Below are 24,834 nucleotides of genomic sequence, written 5' to 3'. Positions count from 1 at the left end.
CAAAAAAAAAACTATATTGCTAAATTGGAAAGATAAACAATCAATTAATATCAACCTGCTTTTCATATACGAGGGCTGTCCATATATATATATATATATATATATATATATATATATATATATATATATATATATATATATATATATATATATATATATATACACACACTCAACAAAAATATAAACGCAACACTTTTGGTTTTGCTCCCATATTGTATGAGATGAACTCAAAGATCTAAAACTTTTTCCACATACACAATATCACCATTTCCCTCAAATATTGTTCACAAACCAGTCTAAATCTGTGATAGTGAGCACTTCTCCTTTGCTGAGATAATCCATCCCACCTCACAGGTGTGCCATACCAAGATGCTGATTTAGACACCATGATTAGTGCACAGGTGTGCCTTAGACTGCCCACAATAAAAGGCCACTCTGAAAGGTGCAGTTTTATCACACAGCACAATGCCACAGATGTCGCAAGATTTGAGGGAGCGTGCAATTGGCATGCTGACAGCAGGAATGTCAACCAGAGCTGTTGCTCGTGTATTGAATGTTCATTTCTCTACCATAAGCCGTCTCCAAAGGCGATTCAGAGAATTTGGCAGTACATCCAACCAGCCTCACAACCGCAGACCACGTGTAACCACACCAGCCCAGGACCTCCACATCCAGCATGTTCACCTCCAAGATCGTCTGAGACCAGCCACTCGGACAGCTGCTGAAACAATCGGTTTGCATAACCAAAGAATTTCTGCACAAACTGTCAGAAACCGTCTCAGGGAAGCTCATCTGCATGCTCGTCGTCCTCATCGGGGTCTCGACCTGACTCCAGTTCGTCGTCGTAACCGACTTGAGGGGGCAAATGCTCACATTCGCTGGCGTTTGGCACATTGGAGAGGTGTTCTCTTCATGGATGAATCCCGGTTCACACTGTCCAGGGCAGATGGCAGACAGCGTGTGTGGCGTTGTGTGGGTGAGCGGTTTTCTGATGTCAATGTTGTGGATCGAGTGGCCCATGGTGGCGGTGGGGTTATGGTATGGGCAGGCGTCTGTTATGGATGAAGAACACAGGTGCATTTTATTGATGGCATTTTGAATGCACAGAGATACCGTGACGAGATCCTGAGGCCCATTGTTGTGCCATACATCCAAGAACATCACCTCATGTTGCAGCAGGATAATGCACGGCCCCATGTTGCAAGGATCTGTACACAATTCTTGGAAGCTGAAAATGTCCCAGTTCTTGCATGGCCGGCATACTCACCGGACATGTCACCCATTGAGCATGTTTGGGATGCTCTGGACCGGCGTATACGACAGCGTGTACCAGTTCCTGCCAATATCCAGCAACTTCGCACAGCCATTGAAGAGAAGTGGACCAACATTCCACAGGCCACAATTGACAACCTGATCAACTCTATGCGAAGGAGATGTGTTGCACTGCATGAGGCAAATGGTGGTCACACCAGATACTGACTGGTATCCCCCCCAATAAAACAAAACTGCACCTTTCAGAGTGGCCTTTTATTGTGGGCAGTCTAAGGCACACCTGTGCACTAATCATGGTGTCTAATCAGCATCTTGATATGGCACACCTGTGAGGTGGGATGGATTATCTCAGCAAAGGAGAAGTGCTCACTATCACAGATTTAGACTGGTTTGTGAACAATATTTGAGGGAAATGGTGATATTGTGTATGTGAAAAAAGTTTTAGATCTTTGAGTTCATCTCATACAAAATGGGAGCAAAACCAAAAGTGTTGCATTTATATTTTTGTTGAGTGTATATACGAGGTCTGTCAATAAAGTATAGGTCCTTTTTATTTTTTTCAAAAACTATATGGATTTCATTCATATGTTTTTACGTCAGACATGCTTGAACCCTCGTGCGCATGCGTGAGTTTTTCCACGCCTGTCGGTGACGTCATTCGCCTGTGAGCACTCCTTGTGGGAGGAGTCGTCCAGCCCCTCGTCGGAATTCTTTTGTCTGAGAAGTTGCTGAGAGACTGGCGCATTGTTTGATCAAAATTTTTTCTAAACCTGTGAGACACATCGAAGTGGACACGGTTCAAAAAATTAAGCTGGTTTTCGGTGAAAATTTTAACGGCTGATGAGAGATTTTGAGGTGATACTGTCGCTTTAAGGACTTCCCACGGTGCGAGACGTCGCTCAGCACTCTCAGGCGCCGTCATCAGCCTGTTTCAAGCTGAAAACCTCCACATTTCAGGCTCTATTGATCCAGGACGTCGTGAGAGAACAGAGAAGTTTCAGAAGAAGTCGGTTTCAGCATTTTATCCGGATATTCCACTGTTAAAGGAGATTTTTTTAATGAAAGACGTGCGGACGGATTGCAGCGTCGGCTCACAGCCGCTGCGACGCTATGCCACAGGAAAAACACCTCTGTTGGAAGCCTTAAGGACAAGTTGGAACATGTCCAGCTGTTAAACAATTTCTCATATACTCACTCCACTGAAAGCCATCAAAAGCCGCCTGGATTTTACAAATGGTTATCAACACGGAGGTGTTTTTCCTGTGCCGCCGCACCGCGCTGGCTGGGTCCCGACTCGCGGACCCGTCCGCGACGTCTCGCACCGTGGGAAGTCCTTAAAGCGACAGTATCACCTCAAAATCTCTCATTAGCCGTTAAAATTTTCAAAGAAAACCAGCTTAATTTTTCGAACCGTGTCCACTTCGATGTGTCTCACAGGTTTAGAAAAAATTTTGATCAAACAAAGCGCCAGTCTCTCAGCAACTTCTCAGACAAAGGAATTCCGACGAGGGGCTGGACGACTCCTCCCACAAGGAGTGCTCACAGGCGAATGACGTCACCGACAGGCGTGGAAAAACTCACGCATGCGCACGAGGGTTCAAGCATGTCTGACGTAAAAACATATGAATGAAATCCATATAGTTTTTGAAAAAAATAAAAAGGACCTATACTTTATTGACAGCCCTCGTGTATGTGTGTGTGTATATATATATATATATATTTCTTGCTGATTGTTTCCTCTGTTAGAGGTGCTGTAGTGTTGGGAAATCAAAGTCTGACATCGCCTTCTGGACCCATGGCTGAAGGATGACAGGAAGGATAAAACAAATACTCAACCTTGACTGTTTCCAGAAATGGACATTGATGAGGACTTTGTATAACAACCCAATTGCACATTCCACTATGTACCTTATTTTTAACATTATTGTTATGCATGTTTTAAAACTTTCTGTTGTATTGTTTTCTGATTCCTGTTATTGTTAATACAGCCGAAACAGCAAGTCACTCCTCTGAGTCTGGTCTGCTAGAGGGTTCTGACTCAAAAAATGCCACGGGTTTTTCCTTACCACTGTCACCTTATGTGCTTGCTCAGGTGATGTGGTGAGGTTAGACATTACCCATGTGAAGTGCCATGAGGCAACCTATGTTGGATTTGGTACAGTAAGTAGAACAAAAGTTAGAAGATGCAGGAGTCAACATGGAACCTGGGAAGAGCTTAGAAACCCCCCTCTGATGTGATGATGCGATGGCTGCATCTATCTATTTACATCCACTTTTTCAGTGGCAGCAGATACTTCGCCTCATGTTCTCTTACAATATTACATCTTACCTGTCACAGAGATCTGTGTGCTGGTTGGTGAGTTTGGGACCATATCTTTCTTCGGAATTGCACTGTTGATAATTTCCTCTTGTTTACCACCTTAAAAAGGACAGTCAAACAGCAATAGGAACAATAAACAAATGTTAAATAATAATAATAATAATAAAACATTTTTGGTCTCAAATCATATCGGTAAACCCACCTTTAGGGTTAAGGATGACAACTGTTGGAGATTTTATTAATACACCTTCAGACTGTAAAAACAGAACATAAATACATGAGAAATCATGTCTGTTTTTCACTAACTTTACTTATCAATATGTTATTTCATGACTGCATAAAACATTAAGCAATGTTGCACAAAACCCTGTGGCCCAGATTCTTTGCTCAACGAAGTGTCTTGATACATAACTTGAGAGCACAGTTGTGACATGAACAATTACAATAATGTATCCTGTAGCTTAGCAGTTAGCACTGTTGTTTCATATATATATATATATATATATATATATATATATATATATATACAAGGTCTGTCCGTAAAGTATAGGTCCTTTTTATTTTTTTCAAAAACTATATGGATTTCATTCATATGTTTTTACGTCAGACATGCTTGAACCCTCGTGCGCATGCGTGAGTTTTTCCACGCCTGTCGGTGACGTCATTCGCCTGTGAGCACTCCTTGTGGGAGGAGTCGTCCAGCCCCTCGTCGGAATTCCTTTGTCTGAGAAGTTGCTGAGAGACTGGCGCGTTGTTTGATCAAAATTTTTTCTAAACCTGTGAGACACATCGAAGTGGACACGGTTCGAAAAATTAAGCTGGTTTTCAGTGAAAATTTTAACAGCTGATGAGAGATTTTGAGGTGATTCTGTCGCTTTAAGGACTTTTCACGGTGCAAGACGTCACTCAGCGCTCTCAGGCGGCGTCATCAGCCTGTTTCAAGCTGAAAACCTCCACATTTCAGGCTCTATTGATCCAGGACGTCGTGAGAGAACAGAGAAGTTTCAGAAGAAGTTGGTTTCAGCATTTTATCCGGATATTCCACTGTTAAAGGAGATTTTTTTAATGAAAGACGTGCGGGCGGATTGCAGCGTCGGGACGCAGCCGCCGCGACGCTCTGCCACAGGAAAAACACCTCTGTTGGAAGCCTTGAGGACAAGTTGGAACATCTCCAGCTGATAAACAATTTCTCATATACTCACTCCACTGAAAGCCATCAAAAGCCAACTGGATTTTAACAAATGGTTATCAACACGGAGGTGTTTTTCCTGTGCCGCCGAGCCGCGTCGGCTGCGTCCCGACGCGCGGATCCGTCCGCACGTCTTTCATTAAAAAAATCTCCTTTAACAGTGGAATATCCGGATAAAATGCTGAAACCGACTTCTTCTGAAACTTCTCTGTTCTCTCACGACGTCCTGGATCAATAGAGCCTGAAATGTGGAGGTTTTCAGCTTGAAACAGGCTGATGACGCTGCCTGAGCGCGCTGAGCGACGTCTCGCACCGTGAAAAGTCCTTAAAGCGACAGAATCACCTCAAAATCTCTCATCAGCTGTTAAAATTTTCACTGAAAACCAGCTTAATTTTTCGTACCATGTCCACTTCGATGTGTCTCACAGGTTTAGAAAAAATTTTGATCAAACAACGCGCCAGTCTCTCAGCAACTTCTCAGGCAAAGGAATTCCGACGAGGGGCTGGACGACTCCTCCCACAAGGAGTGCTCACAGGCGAATGACGTCACCGACAGGCGTGGAAAAACTCACGCATGCGCACGAGGGTTCAAGCATGTCTGACGTAAAAACATATGAATGAAATCCATATAGTTTTTGAAAAAATAAAAAGGACCTATACTTTACGGACAGCCCTCGTATATATATCCTTTCATATAATATATAAGTCAATATATAATAATAAGATATACCTTACTAAATTTTCATGTAGATTAGGTAAACTGGATACTCTAAATTGACCATAGGTGTGAGTGGGAACATGTTTGAGTTTGTCTGTCTTTGTGTCTGCGCTGTGATAGACTGACTGCCTGTCCTCTCACACAATGACTGATGAGATAGGCTCTAGCTCCCCACACCCCAACTCTTAAGCGCCTGTCACACCATGACGGATCAAGTAAATGTATGAGGAACTGAAAATAATGTTATTCACTAATATCACTTATTTAATTTGAGCACAAATATTGAAAATATGTCTCCTGGCCAATTGGGCACTATAAATGTGGAATGCAGTGTAATAAAACCATAAAAACCATAAAATTGCACCTTTGGTCCATGGACCAATCATTGGAGCCCTTGTACATGGTAAATGGGCTGCATTTAAACAGCACTTTTCTATCTGCATCAGAAGCTCAAAGCACTTTACATTTATGCCTCACATTCACCCATTCACAGACTGATGCCAGTGTGCTGCAATGCAAGGTGCTCACGCCACACTGGGAGCAACTTGGGGATTTAAGGACCTTGCTCAAGGGCCCTTAGTTGTTCTGCTCTGGCTGGGGTTTGAACTGAGGATCCTATCTGGTCTGAAGCCCAATGCTTAACCACTAGACCATTTGTGGGCAACAAGGGCCAAGACAATGCTTCTCCCTGGTGAAATTACCTGCTGAGATGACTGGTAGCAAGGAAAACCTGCAGTGTCTTGGCTCTTCTTGGCACGATTGCCCACCCCTGCACTAGACCATCACCTTGCCACACAAAGTTGCAGTACACTTTACCTCAAAGGTCCATTAAAAGGGAATTGCATGATTGTTTCCTACCACAGCTAAAGGGCTTCCAGGAAAGGATATGAGTGTGGTGGGTGTCTGTGCCACCACAACCAGACATCCAGCAGAGAATGTAGAGCTCTCATTCACAGTGTCAAACTTTCTCATGCTGTGCCCATATTCCTTTGTTCTTTTCCAAGTTTGGGTTAGAATCACCATTTTGAATAATCCAGAATCTTGGTCACTTAGATTTGTCCCATTCAACCCAGTAATCAATAAAAGTGACCGTTGAGCAATGTTCAAAAGCTGATCACCGTTGAAGGCTCTCAACTGCTTGCAAGATGAAAAGGAAAAAGTTCGCTGACAGATTTAGTTTCCTTTCCACTTGACATTTGGATTCCTGATGGTACACAGAACTACCAACAGGCCTACATTAAATAATACCATCATTTCAGAATTCTCCTTTTTTTTTCTCTGCATCTGTTAACAAACAGCTACGTCACATTACTGCCAGGGATGGTGGGAAAGAAAAGAAAGCCTGCCCAAACTTCCCCTCTCAGACCATAAGCTGAACATATCTTATGTGCTGCTAACTGGCTGTTCAAAGGGTTCAGTACTTCCCACATGGGGGTAAATAAACTGATGGTGCCTTCAAGTGCAATAGGAAAGTACACAATTTAGTATGTTGAATTTCTGCGTCAAAAATAAAATAATACTTCAATTTAAACTGAAAGCTCAGTTAATCTGGTTCTATTCATGCCTGGGTTCCATGTGCCTTGCTAGGTAGGTTTCAAAATTATCCTCTGCCTTATTCGAGTTTGTGGCACATAAATTGTGGAATACACTGCCTTTGGACTTGTGCTCCATGGACTCTGTTGAAATGTTTAAAGTACAGCTCAAGATCCATTTGCATAGGTTGACTTTTACCTAGGTTTATCTGGTTTTATACTTCTGTTTTTAATTTCTGTATTCTTATGTCTTATGTGAAGCACTTTGTGATTTTTATCTGAAAAGGTGCTACATACTATATAAATAAACTTTACTTACTTACTTACTTACAAGATTATCATTTACTCATTGTACGTGTTGAATAATACCACTATTCAAAATCACAGTTAAAAACGGTCTAAACCTGAATGTTGATTAAACGTCTACAAATAGACATTGAAAAACTTTCACCTTTCAACCATTTTTGAGCAAACAAATGCCACCTTGTTCACTCGCAGGGATGTCACAGCCCACTCTCTCTATTGCCATTTGTCATGTTCAGTCTTATTTTACAACTGTTGTTAACTACTGGGCACTTCATGTTTTTGAAAAATGCAGATGTTATATAGTCCCCTCAAACTGTAATGAAAAGGCAAATTTATTTGTTCTTGAGAAGTAAATATCAGCAAACTGGTATTTACACATTTGTCTTAATCCAATGTGTTAAACAATACATCATAATAGATATAATGTTTTGTTTCAGACCACACAAATTTAAGGCACATTCACGCATAACACGAATAAGTCCAAATGGAGCCAACAGCCATGTGGCCACAGCACATGCACTCCACAATTGCGTGGTGCTCATGCTGGGAACCCAATCAAATGCTGGTGGAGATGAGGTCATACTGCTATCTGACCATGGTCGCAACATTCGTACGGCATGTTGTACACAGGCAGCGGCGTCGAATGGGGGGACAGGAGGTGCTGATCCAGGTTCTGGTCCCTCATCTTGTCAAATCAAATCAAATTTATTCATTTATATAGCACCAATTCGCAATGAGATTGCCTCAGGTGCTTCACAGCATAATAAAAACAGAAAATCAAATTCAAAATTTAAAAAGACAAAACCATAAAAGAACACAAGCAGCGAGGATGTTAGTGAAGGTGAGCTTATGGAGCCACTTTACAAGCAAATTATTTAACTAAAATGTAATTAAAATTTAATAACCTTTACAACATTTTTTTTTTCCTGTTTTGTCTATTTGCTTTTTAGGATTACCTAATAAATGGTGTGTCTTTGTAGTCCCAGGAACCGAGGGACAGATAGAAGATGACTATACAAACTATATAATATTACAGAGCATTACAAAGTATACAGAAAAGGAATAGGGCTATTATGGTATGAATGTGGAGAGTATATAATATGAATGAACCTTTTTCCTTATTTTTTAACAAACACAAATATACTGCATTGATTTATTCAGTCTAATATTGTTAAGAAATAACAGGAATTACCTTCTTTTTTTCAAATACGGGGTTATAAAATATGTCATTTTTATCGTGACATTATTTTATATTACTTCATATGACAGTACAGTACTCCCTTAACCTACAAGTTGTAGTTTAAGGGAGTAATATTCTGAAAGTCTGTTTGTTATTAATATGGACTGAGTTTAGTGAAAGACAGTGACTATAAGATGGGTAATCTGTTCTTTAATGTTTTGATTGTAGAATATTGTATTATGTATTTTTTTCTTCACAAAGAGAATTACACACTGTTAAGCGATGAATTACACTTACTTTTATTTAATTACTTATTTTGGAAAATTGTGTTAAATTAGATATTTTGCTGTGACTATAGATTTTATATCCCAAACCCTAATTTGTAGTCAAGTTAACATTGGGGTATATATCTGTTAAAATGCACGGAGATGCACCAAATTGCACCATTTTTCTTGAAAATGTTGCAGTTTGGTTCCCCAGACCCCCCCCCCCCCCCCCCACAACTCAGTATTGTTCCCCCAACTTCTGACTCCCACATGTGATCTAAGGTATATATGATTTAGACCTGGTTTGACTACACATTAGAAATTTGGTGTTTCCATTAATAAAAAAGAACATAACAGTGTGTGTGTGTGTGTGGGGGGGGGGGGCTCAATATGGCTAGTACCTAGGGCCCAGAATTTGGTGCTACCCCCCTGTACACAGGTTGGACCATGCAAACTGTGGTCGAGGGGCTGCACGAAATGTTTGACCACGTCAAACCCTGGCCGAATGTTGTGAATGAGCTAGCCTTCACGCCAGTGGCCTACGGGGGGCAAATGGCACCCAAATGGCCATTTGACCCACACTCGGCCAGAGTCAAGGTGCCACCCACGAACTTCCAACAGCAGTCGCGGGGCACTTAGAAAATGCAGGCCCAGTCATGCGGCCAGCACGAATGTAGTGCCCAGAACACCACTGTCATGTGTGTCATGTGGCTGAGGTGGCGAAAGCTCAAAGGGCGGTCAGTGTGTACCCCCCCCCCACTGAGCAACACAAATGGCATGTGTGTGTGACATCCGCCCCCCGAGCAACACGAATGGAATGCGACTGTTTCGTGACTGTTTCGTGACCGCTCTCCCCCCAACAACATGAATACCATGCGACTGTGTTGTGACCCCCCCTCGATTATCCAACATTGTTGAGGTGTGGCCGAGGTGGCGAAAGCTCGAACAGTGGCCAGAGTGCAGTGTGATTGCTGTCCAGTACAGTGAGCACATCTGGATGGCCTGTCAGGTGCATGATGGATGTCATGAAACACATACATTGCCATTCCCTCCCATGGTTTGCACAATGTATATGAGGCATTATGATCATCACAGCTGTACTACGAGACATGCAGATATGCACAGCAGTCGATGCATGAGATGGTTTCATTGCACTGCCACCAAACACAGACCCAGATGTCAGAGCTGTGAAACACCCATCATGACATATTCAGCATGACCCTCTGGAGGTGGAATTACCAGGTAGCAGAAAATACACGCCGCCACAACAGACAAAAATAAAAACGCTCACAAAACTTCTTATATGATTCCCACTTAGATTCCACATAAAACCCATATGACGCGGCCAGCGCACCATCTGCCCGGACAGCCACATGACACACGATTGCAACATCCACATGGTACATCTGTCATGTGGAGGCATTGACTGACAGCCAGTCATGAGCCCATTCATGTGAGCACTTTGCAGCTCCGGACGGGGGGGGGACATTGCTTGTCGGTGATGCAATGTCCATATTGACATGATAACACGTGATCACATCAGTATGCATTTGTCAGGGGACTGTGGTTTACAAGTAATTAAGTCATGGGCTGATGTCACTCACAATCAAGCAGGGAGGGAGCTGACCATGGCCCATGGCCAGTGACTGCGTTTTTGCGTGTGTTTGTGCTCCGTCACAGCTGACCACTGTGTCAGTGCAATGCAAGCTGGGGAACACATATTGTCACATGTTCTCCAAGCACCCACGTACAAGGCACGGTTGTGTATGTGTGTTTGCAAATGATGACAACATGAGGTAAAATAAAAACACAAGAAATCACCTTTGGATTGCCCCCAGCCATGTGTGCATAGCAAAGACCATGCAGCCGGACTTGGCCATATGAAATTATCCGTGTGATCTTTGTGATCAGCACGTGGGGCCACGCAGAGGAGGGAGGGGGAGGGATGTTAATGTCATGTCATCTTCAACCGCTTATCCGGGATCGTGTCGCGGGGGCATTTGGTAAGGATAGGGTCGCTCAGCTGGCTCCTTTCAACACTAAGGAGTAGCGGCTCTAACCAGAGCTCTCCACGGATGACTGAGCTTCTCACCCTATCTCTAAGGGAGACACAGCCACCCTCCTAAAGAAGCCCATTTATACCCACAATCTATTTCTTTTGGTCATGACCCAACCATCATAACCATAGATGACAGTAGGAACGAAGACTGACCAGTAGATTGAGAGCTTTGCCTTTTGGCTCAACTCTCTTTTCTTCACAACAGTACGGTAGAGCGAATGCAATACCACCCCTGCTGCGCCGATTCTCCTGCCAATCTCATGCTCCAATGTCCCCTCACTTGTGAACAAGACCCCGAGGTACTTGAACTCCTTCACTTGGGGCAAGACTGGATTCCCTACCTGGAGAAGGCAATCCATTGGTTTCCTGCTGATAACTATGGCCTCAGATTTAGAGGTGCTGATCCTCAACCCACCCGCTTCACACTCGGCTGTGAACCGATCCAGTGAGTGTTGGAGGTGACAGGCTGATGAAACCAGAAGGACCACATCATCTGCAAAAAGCACTGATGAGACCCTGAGCTCACCAAACTGGGAACCCTCCTCCCCCAACTACACCTCAATACCCTGTCCATGAATATCACAAACAGGATTGGGGAGAAGGCGCAAGCACTTGCTTACAACAGATGTTAAAGCTATTGGCCTATAGTTGTTGTTTTCAGATTAACATGATTTTTTGGCAATTGGAACAATAATGGATCTTTTCCAGAGAGTTGGTACAGTATGAAGGTCTACAGACTGCTGGAAGACAGGACACCAAGCAGGGGCCAGTTCTTCTGCACATGCTTTTATGAGCATTGCAGAGATACCGTCTGGACTGGTGGATTTTTTTGTGGACACCTTCTTAAAGATTGATCGGACTCTCCGTGGGTCAATTACAATCCTGGTATTTTGGTCAGCAGGAAGGTTTTCCAAAGTATTCTTACAGTCATCTGAAAAATCTTGTATTTCAAACCTAAAAAAAAGTCATTTAGCTCATTTGCTTTTCCTTGGTCATCATTTGTTGCAAGTGTCTTTTTAGCTGGGTTCATGTTTGTTATTGTCTTGATGTTATCCCACAGCCTTTTAGTGTCTGATTCTCTAAAGTTCTTCTCAATAGTTTCCCTGTGTAGTATCCTGGCCTTTTCCAGCAATGTATTAAGTTCTCTTTGTACTGCTTTCACACTCATTCTGTCTTTGTTCTTAAATGCTATTTTTTTTCCTGTTGATACCCTCTTTCACCTGTTTAGTTATATACGGCTTATTGTTTGGATACACTGTAACTTCTTTCTTGCTCATAACACTGTCCACACAAAATTTAATGTAAACTGTTATTGTTTCGGTGGCTTCATTTATTTCCATTTCATGGAATATTTCCCAATTAGTGCAGAGAAAAGATCCTTTAAGTGTCTCCATATTGTCTCTGTCCCATAAAGTCACTGTTTTTGTTTGTGGCTTGCTCCTTTTGAGAGCGGTCTTATAAAGTGGAATCAGCTGGACAGTATTATGGTCCATGTTTAAGAGCGGGGCTTTGATTTGGCAGTGTAAGCATTTTTCACATTGCCATAGCATTTGTCCAATACTTTGTTTCCACGTGTGTCACATTTTACATATTGTTGAAAACCAGGGAGGGATAGTTCTAATTTGCAATGATTAAATTCTCCCAAAACAAACACTGGAGCTGCCGGTGTACGTTGCAGCTGTTTATGAATGCATTCAGCTATAAGGCTTGTTGCTCTTGCTGCATTCCCGCTGGGTGGAACATAAACAACGCAAATAATTATATTTCCAAACTCCCTTGGGAGATAGAAGGGCCTCAGTGACAGACACAGTAGTTCTACATCCGATGTACACGTGGTCTCCCTCACGGTGTAGTGCCTGCACCAGCTGTCATTCACAAGCAGACAGACCCCGCCCCCTCTGCTCTTTCCTGACAGCTCGGATCTGTCCGCTCGGATAAGGGAGAATCCTTCAAGCTCGACAAGAGAGTCAGGGATGTCTTGATGAAGCCAGGTCTCAGAAAAGGCCAACACGCCTGCTTCCCGGTATTCCCAGCAAGCTTTGGCGTTCATACGGAGGTCTTCGATCTTGTTCTTTAGTGATCTTACGTTGCTAAACAGTATGCCGGGTAGTGGAGGTCTGGTCCCTCTCCACCGGAGACGCTGACGTATTCCCCCTCGTCTGCCTCTCTTTCGCTGTCTGCCAGTTGTTGGTTGTGCTTTTACAACATCGGGGAGATCCGCTGGTGCTGTTATTCCCCAGGGACGGAGGGCCAGCAGTACATCTTTGGAGTACCGCAACGGTAACAGATCCATGGCTTCACCGTGGAGCATTGTTTGTCATGCTGCCAGCCCCAGCCAAAAAACGACGGACAGCAAAAGTTTGCGTGCAAAATTCATGATAGTGTTTCTTCAAGCATACCTGTCATCTCACACACTCACATGTTAGCGGCACAAAGAACGTGTTAAAAGGCATAAAAAGAAATTAAAAGGCATAAAAAAGACATAAAAAAGGCATTAAAACCAGCATGAGTCCGGGTCGCCAGCCGTGCAGTGCCACCTATCTTGAGGCAGTTTCTCCCAGGGTACCCAATCATACGCCTTCTCCAGTCCACAAAACACATTTAGACTCGATGGGCTTACTCCAGGCACCCTCCAGGTTCCTTGTGAGAGTGAAGAGCTGGTCAGTTGTTTCACGACCAGGACGGAACTCGCATTGTTCCTCTTCAATCAGAGGTTCGACTGTCAACTGAACTCTCCTTTCCAGCACCGTGGAGGAGACTTTACCAGAGAGGCTTTTTTAAATATGGGGACCACCACCCCAGTTTGCCAGTCCTTAGACACTATCCCAGACCTTAATGTCATGTTGAAGAGACGTCTCATCTAAGACAGTCCCTCCACACAATATAAACAGCGATGTTCATATATCATGTTATTTCATACATGTAGTTCATAAAAGTCCTATGGGCACGAATGAAAAGCAGCAGACGAACAATACTTCCTGTATTCTCTGCTCTTTTTATATCAGGATTTTTTTTTTTCATTGTGTTGTTATTCTCTTGTTTTTATCTGACTGTGAAGCACTTTGGTGGCCCTTTGAGCTGTGGAAAGGGCTATATAAATAAACTTTAATTGAACTTTAATTGATTTAAATATTCCATGCGTCCCCGCTGCTCAGACAGCTCCCTGCTGCTGTGTGACGTGCGGTCTCACATCTGTCTCTGTGTGTTCATGCGAGTGCACTCAAATTGGTGGTCGCATGGCATCTGTACACACCTTTCAGAGTGGGTGGTCCTCCTGATTGTGGCTGGAATTTTTGGTGTGTCGCCCATTTGGCCTGTTTCAGCCTGGATCGGTTTGTTTCACCCACATTTGTGTTATGTGTGAAGGGGCCTTTAAGGAAGAATTTAATCAAAAATAATTTGGTTTTGTTGTTCCAATAAATTCAGAGGGGAACCATGTTATATGAAGATCAATGAGCAAATATGGCTTTCAGTTTGCACAGCCAGCTGACACTGAAGATCGCAATGTACATAATAACCTATGATTGGGCAGCAGAGTGATCACTGCCTCCTCATGACTTCTGCTTTTGATGTGTCTGCACCCTAGTATAACCACAGTACTGCATAGACTGAATAAGGATAGTTAAGTTTAATTTAGATTTATGTTGATCATAAAAATTCAGTATTCTGTTTCTTACCACCACCAGAAGCATCTTCATGATTCCGTCATGGAGAGAAGAGTCTTTAACAGCTGCTTTAACCTCAATAGGGAATTGTCCTTCCTTCATGGGAATGACGACGAAGGGTACAGATCGTGTAGTTTGGGCCCCAACTTTAACTTCCTGACGATACTTCCCACGCTTAGATGCTGAACTGCACACATGGTCCTTCTCCAAGAGATCCACTCGCACCTTGAAAACATGGAACAAATGGAGGAGGAGATTAAGGAATGCATAAATAACATCTTTACAGATAAGATCAAATACTAATTAATTTGTTGAATTTTATGTACCTCTATACATAACCTGTTATTTTTTATAATTTCAGGCCATTTATATTGTTTTATAGAAGTATGGAATAAACGTTCTTCAAAGTTCTTATTGTCTGGTACAATACAAATTATTTCCTCTTGCATTGATGAAGCAACCATGATGAACTTCATTATATATTTTTGTTCCATCTGCTCACAGTGACAGACGGTGCTTTCAGTTTGATTGCACAAGGCCCTTCATCAAGAGGATGCTCAGTGACTCACACCTCTACAGGGTCCTCTGCCTGTCATCCCATGGTTCCTGCATCACTCCATGCCCCTAAAGGACAACTAGAGCACAAGTAGAGAACATTTTCATCAATTCAGGCACTGATGAAAACTAATGATAAGAACCTTAAGGCTAGAAGTCTCCACCTCGCATGGTGCGATGCTATTTTAGACTATAAGCATACACTACTTGCTAAAAAGCGGGCACGAAGCTGATGGCCCAGCAAAAGCACCTCCGTGTTGAAGCCTCACAGGACATGATGTGACATGCCCAGCTCGTCCACAATTTCTCGGACAGTCACACGACTGAAAAGCCACCGAAAGCCGTCTGAATATTCTGAATGGTGGATGAGGTGAGCATGCCACAACATGTCCTGTGAGACTTCAACACTGTGGTGGTTTTGCTGCGCAATCAGTTTTGTGCCGATGAATTTCGCTGCCACGCTTTTCATGGCAAAATCTTCTTTCACATTGGAATGTGCCGAAAAAGTGCTGATGTCCACCTCTTCCGCAATTTCTCGGATAATCACACGACGGTCCCACATCTCCACAGCGTTCACTTTGGAATGATCCGGTCATTTCAGCATGTTGATGGCCAATCGGAGTGCAGCGCGCTCTCCACCGCTGTGCGGACGTCTTTAAACCGGTTGTACCGCTCCTTAATCTGTGTGATGCCCAGAGGATCGTCACCGAAAGCCGTCTGAATAATCCGAATGGTTATCACCTGGCTGTCGCCCAGTTTGTGGCAAAATCTGATGCAGTTGCACTGCTCCAGTTGTTCCGCCATTTCCTTGCAAAGAAAAAATGATGAGAGACTCCACCCATCCTCACACAAAGGCTGCTTACAAGCAAATGACGCAACCGACAGGCATGAAAAAAATCACGCATGCGCACGAAGGTTCAAGGTTTGCTCATGCAAGCACACGTGATTCAAATCCATCAGGTTTTTTAAAAAAATAAAAAGGTCAGATACTTTTCTAACAGACCTTATATATATGTAAATGTACTGTAATGGTTTTAGGAGCCACGCTTAACTTTCAACACTAATATTTGAGAATGTGTGAGTGTCAAAGTAAGTTAAATACTTTCCTGACATAATTTAATGTTAATTAATTTTACTGGCTTGGTATCCAGGTCAGAATGCCAACCTGTCCCATGGCATCAGGAAGGCAGAAAAGGACTACACACAAAAGATAACGTCCCTCTTCAGAGACAGCAAGGACGCACAGAGCCTATGGCAAGGCATTCAGGCTGTCACTGACGACAAGCCAGCACCACAGAGCGGTGAGAGCAACACCTCTCTGCTCAACAACCTGAACCGCTTCTTTGCACGCTTTGAAGCACTGAACACCACACAGCCACAGAAGACCCCACCCCCTCCCCATGACCAGACCCTGTGCCTCTCTGTCACCAGCGTGAAGAAGACACTGGTGGCCATCAATACCTGCAAAGCAACAGGTCCGGACAACATCCCTGGTCGCGTGCTGAAGGACTGCGTAGAGGAGCTTAAGGATGTCTTCACAGACATCTTTAACACTTCCCTGAAGCAAGCCGTTGTTCCATCATGCTTCAAAGCTACCGTCCAGTAGCACTGACACCCATCATCATGAAGTGCTTCGAACGGCTAGTCATGTCACACATCAAATCCATCCTCACCCCCACCCTAGACCCCGCCCAGTTCGCATACAGAGCCAATCAATCTACAGGGGACGCAATCTGCTCAGCCCTGCACCCAACCCTCACCCATCTGGACAAGGACTCATATGTGAGAATGCTGTTCATAGTCTTCAGTTCAGCGTTCAGCACCATAATACCTCAACAGCTCATCTGCAAACAAACTGGGGCTCAGCACCTCCCTTTGCAACTGGCTGTTGGACTTCCTCACCCAGAGGCCACAAGCAGTCCGTGGTGGCAACAACACCACGAGCAGCATTGTATTGAGCACAGGGGCTCCCCAAGGCTGTGTGCTCAGTCCACTGCTCTTCACATTACTGACACATGACTGCACAACAACCCACAGCACAAACCATATAGTGAAGTTTGCGGATGACACAACTCTGGTGGGGCTCATCACCAAGGGCGATGAGACTCGCTACAGAGAAGAGGTCAACCTTCTGACCACGTGGTGCAGAAACAACAACCTCCTGCTGAATGTCAGCAAGACCAAGGAGATTTTTGTTGACTTCCGGAAAGGTCACACCCAACACCTGCCACTGACCATCGAGGGTGCTGCTGCGGAGAGAGTGAGGAGCACCAAATTCTTGGGGGTGCACATCAGTGAGGACCTGTACTGGACCACCAACACTGCATCACTGGCAAAGAAGGCCCAGCGACATCTCTACTTCCTGCGCAAACTCAAGCAGCCAAGTGCTCCACCAACCATCATGAGCACTTTCTACCGTGGCAACATTGAGAGCATCCTTTCCAGTTGCTTCACTGTGTGGGGCGGAAGCTGCACTGACTACAACAGGAAAGCCCTGCAGCGCATAGTGAATGCAGCTGGAAGGATCATTGGTGCCTCACTCCCCTCTATGCAAGACATATACACCACCCACCTCACCCGCAAAGCAACCACAATTGTGGGCGATGCAAGCCATCCCGCACACAACCTGTTTAGCACTATGCCCTCCGGGAAGAGGTACAGGAGCCTCCAGTCCCGCACCACCAGACTCACAAAGACCTTCATCCACCAGGCTGTGAGATTATTGAACTCTCTCCCCCCAGCTCCACCCAGGCTTTGAAGAAGCTAATGCAGTGACGAAAATAAGTATTTGAACACCCTGCGATTTTGCAAGTTCTCCCACTTAGAAATCATGGAGGGGTCTGAAATTTTCATCTTGGGTGCATGTCCACTGTGAGAGACATAATCTTAAAAAAAAAAAAAAAAATCCGGAAATCACAAAGTATGATTTTTTAATAATTTATTTGTATGTTACTGCTGCAAATAAGTATTTGAACACATGTGAAAATCAGTGTTAATATTTGGTACAGCAGCCTTTGTTTGCAATTACAGAGGTTTCCTGTAGTTCTTGACCAAGTTTTCACACACAGCAGCAGGGATTTTGGTTCATTCCTCCACACAGATCTTCTCCAAATCTTTCAGGTTTGGAGTTTCAGCTCCCTCCAAAGATTTTCTATTGAGTTCAGGTCTGGAGACTGGCCAGGCCACTCCAGGACCTTGAAATGCTTCTTACGGAGCCCCTCCTTAGTTGCCCTGGCTGTGTGTTTGGGGTCATTGTCATGCTGGAAGACCCAGCCATGACCCATCGTCAATGCTCTTACTGAGGGAAGGAGGTTGTTTGCCAAAATCTCGCAATACATGACCCCATCCATCCTCCCTTCAATAAGGTGCAGTCGTCCTGTCCCCTTTGCAGAAGAGCACCCCAAGAGTATGATGTTTCCACCCCCATGCTTCACGGTTGGGATGGTTTTCTTGGGGTTGTTCTCATCCTCTAAACATGGTAAGTGGAGTCGATTCCAAAAGCTCTATTCTGGTCTCATCTGACCACATGACCTTCTCCCATGCTTCCTCTGGATCATCCACATGGTCACTGGTGAACTTCAAACGGGTCTGGACGTGCTGGCTTGAGCAGGGGGACCTTGCTGCCCTGCAGGATTTTAAACCATGACAGCATCATGTGTTACTAATGTAATCTTTGTGACTGTGGTCCGAGCCCTCTTCAGGTCATTGACCAGGTCCTCCTGTGTAGCTCTGAGCTTTCTCAGAATCATCCTTACCCCACAAAGTGAGATCTTGCATGGATTCCCAGACCGAGGGAGATTGACAGTCATCTTGTGTTTCTTCCACTTTCTAATAAATAATCATAAAAGTTGTTTTCTTCTACCAAGCTGCTTGCCTGTTGTCCTGTAGTCCATTCCAGCCTTGTGCAGGTCTACAGTTTTGTCCCTGGTGTCCTTAGACAGCTCTTTGGTCTTGGCTATGGTGGACAGGTTGGAGTGTGATTGATTGAGTGTGTGAACAGGTGTCTTTTGTACAGCTAACAAGTTCAAACAGGTGCAATTAATACAGGTAAAGAGTGCAGAATAAGAGGGCTTCTTAATGAAAAATTAACAGGTCTGTGTGAGCCAAAATTCCTGCTGGTTAGTAGGTGTTCAAATACTTATTTGCAGCAGTAACACACAAATAAATTATAAAAAAAATCATACATTGTGATTTCCGGATTTTTTTTATTTTTTTTAAGATTATGTCTCTCACAGTGGACATGCACCTAAGATGAAAATTTCAGACCCCTCCATGATTTCTAAGTGAGAGAACTTGCAAAACCACAGGGTGTTCAAATACTCATTTTCCTCACTGTATGTATGTATATATATATATATATACGAGGTCTGTCAATATTTCTAAGTGAGAGAACTTGCAAAACCACAGGGTGTTCAAATACTTATTTTCCTCACTGTATGTATGTATATATATATATATGCGGACGGATTGCAGCGTCGGCTCACAGCCGCCACGACGCTCCACCACAGGAAAAACATCTCTGTTGGAAGCCCTAAGGACAAGTTGGAACATGCCCAACTGTTAAACAATTTCTCAGATACTCACTCCACTGAAAGCCATCAAAAGCCGCCTGGATTTTACAAATGGTTATCAACACGGAGGTGTTTTTCCTGTGCCGCCGCACCGCGTCGGCTGAGTCCCGACGCGCGGACCCGTCCGCACGTCTTTCATTAAAAAAATCTCCTTTAACAATGGAATATCCGGATACAATGCTGAAACCGACTTCTTCTGAAACTTCTCTGTTCTCTCACAACGTCCTGGATCAATAGAGCCTGAAATGTGGAGGTTTTCAGCTTGAAACAGGCTGACAACGGCGCCTGGGAGCGCTGCGCGATGTCCCACTGCGTGGGAAGTCCTTAAAGCGACAGTATCACCTCAAAATCTCTCATCAGCCATTAAAATTTTCACCGAAAATCAGCTTAATTTTTCGAACTGTGTCCACTTCGATGTGCCTCACAGGTTTAGAAAAAATTTTGATCAAACAAAGCGCCAGTCTCTCAGCAACTTCTCAGACAAAGGAATTCCGACGAGGGGCTGGACGACTCCTCCCACAAGGAGTGCTCACAGGCGGATGACGTCACCGACAGGCATGGAAAAACTCACGCATGCGCACGAGGGTTCAAGCATGTCTGACGTAAAAACATATGAATGAAATCCATATAGTTTTTGAAAAAAATAAAAAGGACCTATACTTTATTGACAGACCTTGTATATATATATATATATATATATATATATATATATATATATATATATATATATATATATATATATATATATATATATATAAATTTCAAATCAAATCAATTTAATTTATATAGCGCCAAATCACAACAAACAGTTGCCCCAAGGCGCTTTAGATTGTAAGGCAAAAGCCATACAATAATTACAGAAAAACCCCAATGGTCAAAACGACCCCCTATGAGCAAGCACTTGGCGACAGTGGGAAGGAAAAACTCCCTTTTAACAGGAAGAAACCTCCAGCAGAACCAGGCTCAGGGAGGGGCAGTCTTCTGCTGGGACTGGTTGGGGCTGAGGGAGAGAACCAGGAAAAAGACATGCTGTGGAGGGGAGCAGAGATCAATAACTAATGATTAAATGCAGAGTGGTGCATACAGAGCAAAAAGAGGTGAATAAAAAGAAACAGTGCATCATGGGAACCCCCCAGCAGTCTAAGTCTATAGCAGCATAACTAAGGGATGGTTCAGGGTCACCTGATCCAACCCTAACTATAAGCTTTAGCAAAAAGGAAAGTTTTAAGCCTAATCTTAAAAGTAGAGAGGGTGTCTGTCTCCCTGATCTGAATTGGGAGCTGGTTCCACAGGAGAGGAGCCTGAAAGCTGAAGGCTCTGCCTCCCATTCTACTCTTACAAACCCTAGGAACTACAAGTAAGCCTGCAGTCTGAGAGCGAAGCGCTGTATTGGGGTGATATGGTACTACGAGGTCCCTAAGATAAGATGGGACCTGATTATTATATCTGTTGCCCATGACCAATGTCCTGCACTGACTCACTTTATCACCACCACACCACTTGCACAGTGTCTTAACAAAAATCTGCTGCTGCTTCAAATACTGAATGGTTTGCACTACTGCACTTTCCACTTTTACTATTACCTCAGACACTACACTGTAGATACTAAATACTTGTCCTTATTGTCGAAATATCTTGTCCTGTCATCACCGAGGGAAGGTGAGAAATGAAATTTCGATTCCTTGTATGTCTAGTACATGTGAAGAATTGACAATAAAGCCGACTTTGACTTTGGCATTTTAACACATATTTTGCAAGCGTTTTTCTGAGTGTGTTCAGTCGCGAATCCCCATTGAAAATGCATTAACATCCGGGAACTTCGTGAATATCTTGCCCGGATAGGAGGTGTCATGTCTCTGTCCATGAAGGGACACTCGCGTTTAGTGGGCAGCATTGGGAGCGCGGACTCTAGTACTCATATATATAACCTCTTTGGGACCAACTCACTCACTAAGGGCTCACACAGAGAAATGTAGTCCCTATGACAAAACTAAAGTTTAAAGGTTTTGTTTGTCTAACCATCCTGATCAGTATTTATTTGTTCCTTTCTGTTTTAAACCTTGCTGAAATGTATACGTTTCTAAAAGCTATTCTACATATACTTTGTATAAGTGTGTAGTGAGACACCAACAGGAAGCAGATGGCACTACTTGGCTGCCATCTTTGTTATGAATCAAACCAGCATGGTCTAAAAGGAGAAGCTAAACAAGAAAAAAAACAAGAATAACCTGAACTCATAAAGAGCGCAACAAGGTATGTAATTCACCATAAGTATCAAAGAACTGTTTTCAGTATAGTTTATGACCCAGATAGGTTATTTATGCCTGAAACTAGATGATGTCAGCCTCACATGTGGATCATGTGGCTAGGCTTGGGTGGAGCCATATTGAAACTAGAAACCTAAGGAGGTTGTGAGAGCCTTTATTGGCTTATTTGGGAACCAAATACATTTAGTTCCATTATATTATGAGGTATTTTTATCACATCATGTAGTAAGCCTGTCAGTTACGTGAGATTATTATATTTGGCAATATGTATGTTATACTGTTGTTACCAAGGGTCACTCATGTGTTTAGATGCCATATTTCTTATGTTGTCCATACACATTGAAACAAGTAAATTTGTGCCTTAAGAGTATTCCAGTGGGAGGGTGAGGCATGAAAATATTCGTCAGATGGCACCACCACTGGAGATGGGAAGGAGGAGAGTGAAAATATGGGAGGGTGAGAGGTGAGGGAGGAGGATGAGGAGATGGGAAGGTAAGAGGTGAAGGAGGGTGAAGGATGGGGTGAGGGTGAGGAGATGGGAGAGTGAGGAAAGGGGAAGGTGAGAGGTGAAGGAGGGTGAGATGAGGGAGGAGGGTGAGAGGTGATGGAGGCTGATTGGAGGGAGGAAGGTTAGATGAGAAGGTGAGAGGTGAAGGAGGAGGGTGAGAGGTGAAGGAGGGTGAGGAGATGGGAATGACAAAAGTGAGGGAGGAGATGGGAGGGTGAGAGGTGAGGGAGGAAGGTGAGGAGATGGGAGGGTGAGAGATGAGGGAGGAGGGTGAAGAGATGGGAGGGTGAGAGGTGAGGGAGGAGGGTGAGAGGTGAAGGAGGGTGAGGAGATGGGAATGTGAAAGATGAGGGAGGAGGGTTGGGGATGAAGAAGGGTGAGGAGATGAGAATGTGAAAGATGAGGGAGGAGGGTTGGGGATGAAGAAGGGTGAGGAGATGAGAATGTGAGAGGTGAGGGAGGGTGAGGAGATGGGAATGTGAGAGGTGAGAGAGGGTGAGGAGATGGGAATGTGAGAGGTGAGGGAGGGTGAGGAGATGGGAATGTGAGAGGTAAAGGAGGGTGAGGTGAGGGAGGAGGGCTAGGAGATGAGAGGATGAAAGGTGAAGGAGGGTTAGGAGATGGGAATGTCAGAGTTGAGGGACAAGTTGAAGTCTCTCAGTGAGACACGATGGGCATGCAGATGGGAGGCTGTAAAAGCTGTTGAGCAACAGCCTGAGAGAATTTTGCTTGCTCTGATGGAACTCTCCAACGACAAAGATGCCAAAACTTCTGTTGATGCTAAGGGTCTTATGAAAGCCATGTTAGAGTTCCAGTTCATCCTTGGTTTGCACACGTTAAAAGTCATCTTCTCCAACACAAATGCTCTTGCAAGCTACCTGCAGGGTCATGAGGTTGATGTCATGGCTGCAAAGGTCACTTGTGAGGCCACCATGAACACCTTAGCACAATGCAGGGATGAGGAGAAGTTTGCTCTTATTTGGGAAAAAGCCCAACAAACTGCTAGAAAAATCTGTGACATTGCCCCAGACATTGGGCAATGTCTGGGGCAATTAGTGGTTGGCAGTAGAGCCAACCACTCTACTGGTGGTTGGCTCTCACTGCGGTATTGTATCACTTCCTGTTCCGGAGCACAGCGGTGTTTTTCTGTATCTGTTAGCTGTTTAATCTGCGCAGTTAGATTGATCTAGTTATCTAGATTACGATTTGTTTCCCAGTGTAATCTTTACGTGCCTTAACTAAAGCACTCCTTCTGCTGAATCACCTCTAAATTATTTACACATTATTCACTTTGCGTGTTTTTAGGAATCCGCTAGCTTAGCGTAGCTACTAGCTCTTAGCCGATTTAGCATGGCGGCTTCTCCTGTCTCTCCCGCACTTTTCTGCTCTGGGTGTGAAATGTTTAGTTATTCCTCGGCCTCCTTTAGCAGTAACGGTACTTGTAATAAGTGTAGCTTATTCGTAGCTTTGGAGGCCAGGCTGGGCGAATTGGAGACTCGGCTCCGCACCGTGGAAAATTCTACAGTTAGCCAGGCCCCTGTAGTTGGTGCGGACCAAGGTAGCTTAGCCGCCGTTAGTTCCCCCTTGGCAGATCCCGAGCAGCCGGGAAAGCAGGCTGACTGGGTGACTGTGAGGAGGAAGCGTAGCCCTAAACAGAAGCCCCGTGTACACCGCCAACCCGTTCACATCTCTAACCGTTTTTCCCCACTCGACGACACACCTGCTGAGGATCAAACTCTGGTTATTGGCGACTCTGTTTTGAGAAATGTGAAGTTAGCGACACCAGCAACCATAGTCAATTGTCTTCCGGGGGCCAGAGCAGGCGACATTGAAGGAAATTTGAAACTGCTGGCTAAGGCTAAGCGTAAATTTGGTAAGATTGTAATTCACGTCGGCAGTAATGACACCCGGTTACGCCAATCGGAGGTCACTAAAATTAACATTAAATCGGTGTGTAACTTTGCAAAAACAATGTCGGACTCTGTAGTTTTCTCTGGGCCCCTCCCCAATCGGACCGGGAGTGACATGTTTAGCCGCATGTTCTCCTTGAATTGCTGGCTGTCTGAGTGGTGTCCAAAAAATGAGGTGGGCTTCATAGATAATTGGCAAAGCTTCTGGGGAAAACCTGGTCTTGTTAGGAGAGACGGCATCCATCCCACTTTGGATGGAGCAGCTCTCATTTCTAGAAATCTGGCCAATTTTCTTAAATCCTCCAAACTGTGACTATCCAGGGTTGGGACCAGGAAGCAGAGTTGTAGTCTTACACACCTCTCTGCAGCTTCTCTCCCCCTGCCATCCCCTCATTACCCCATCCCCGTAGAGACGGTGCCTGCTCCCAGACCACCAATAACCAGCAAAAATCTATTTAAGCATAAAAATTCAAAAAGAAAAAAATAATATAGCACCTTCAACTGCACCACAGACTA

At 44.1% G+C, this 24,834-nt stretch overlaps 1 protein-coding gene across 1 annotated transcript in view; it reads right to left on the bottom strand.

Moving 5' to 3' along the window:
• c3a.1 (complement component c3a, duplicate 1) overlaps nt 1–24,834 on the bottom strand; it is a 259,058-nt gene that overhangs the window by 83,094 nt on the left and 151,130 nt on the right. Inside the window, exons 22-24 of the mRNA XM_034189134.1 lie at nt 14,520–14,732; nt 3,795–3,846; nt 3,602–3,691 (exon numbers count right to left, since the gene is read on the bottom strand). Coding sequence (XP_034045025.1) covers nt 3,602–3,691; nt 3,795–3,846; nt 14,520–14,732 — 355 coding nt within the window. The remainder of the gene's footprint in view (nt 1–3,601; nt 3,692–3,794; nt 3,847–14,519; nt 14,733–24,834) is intronic.

This window comes from Thalassophryne amazonica, chromosome 15 (assembly GCF_902500255.1).
Source record: "Thalassophryne amazonica chromosome 15, fThaAma1.1, whole genome shotgun sequence".
NCBI classification, from domain to species: Eukaryota; Metazoa; Chordata; class Actinopteri; order Batrachoidiformes; family Batrachoididae; genus Thalassophryne; species Thalassophryne amazonica.
The sequence above is the reverse complement of the archived record's forward strand: the minus strand, read 5'-3'. Positions and strand labels throughout refer to the sequence as shown.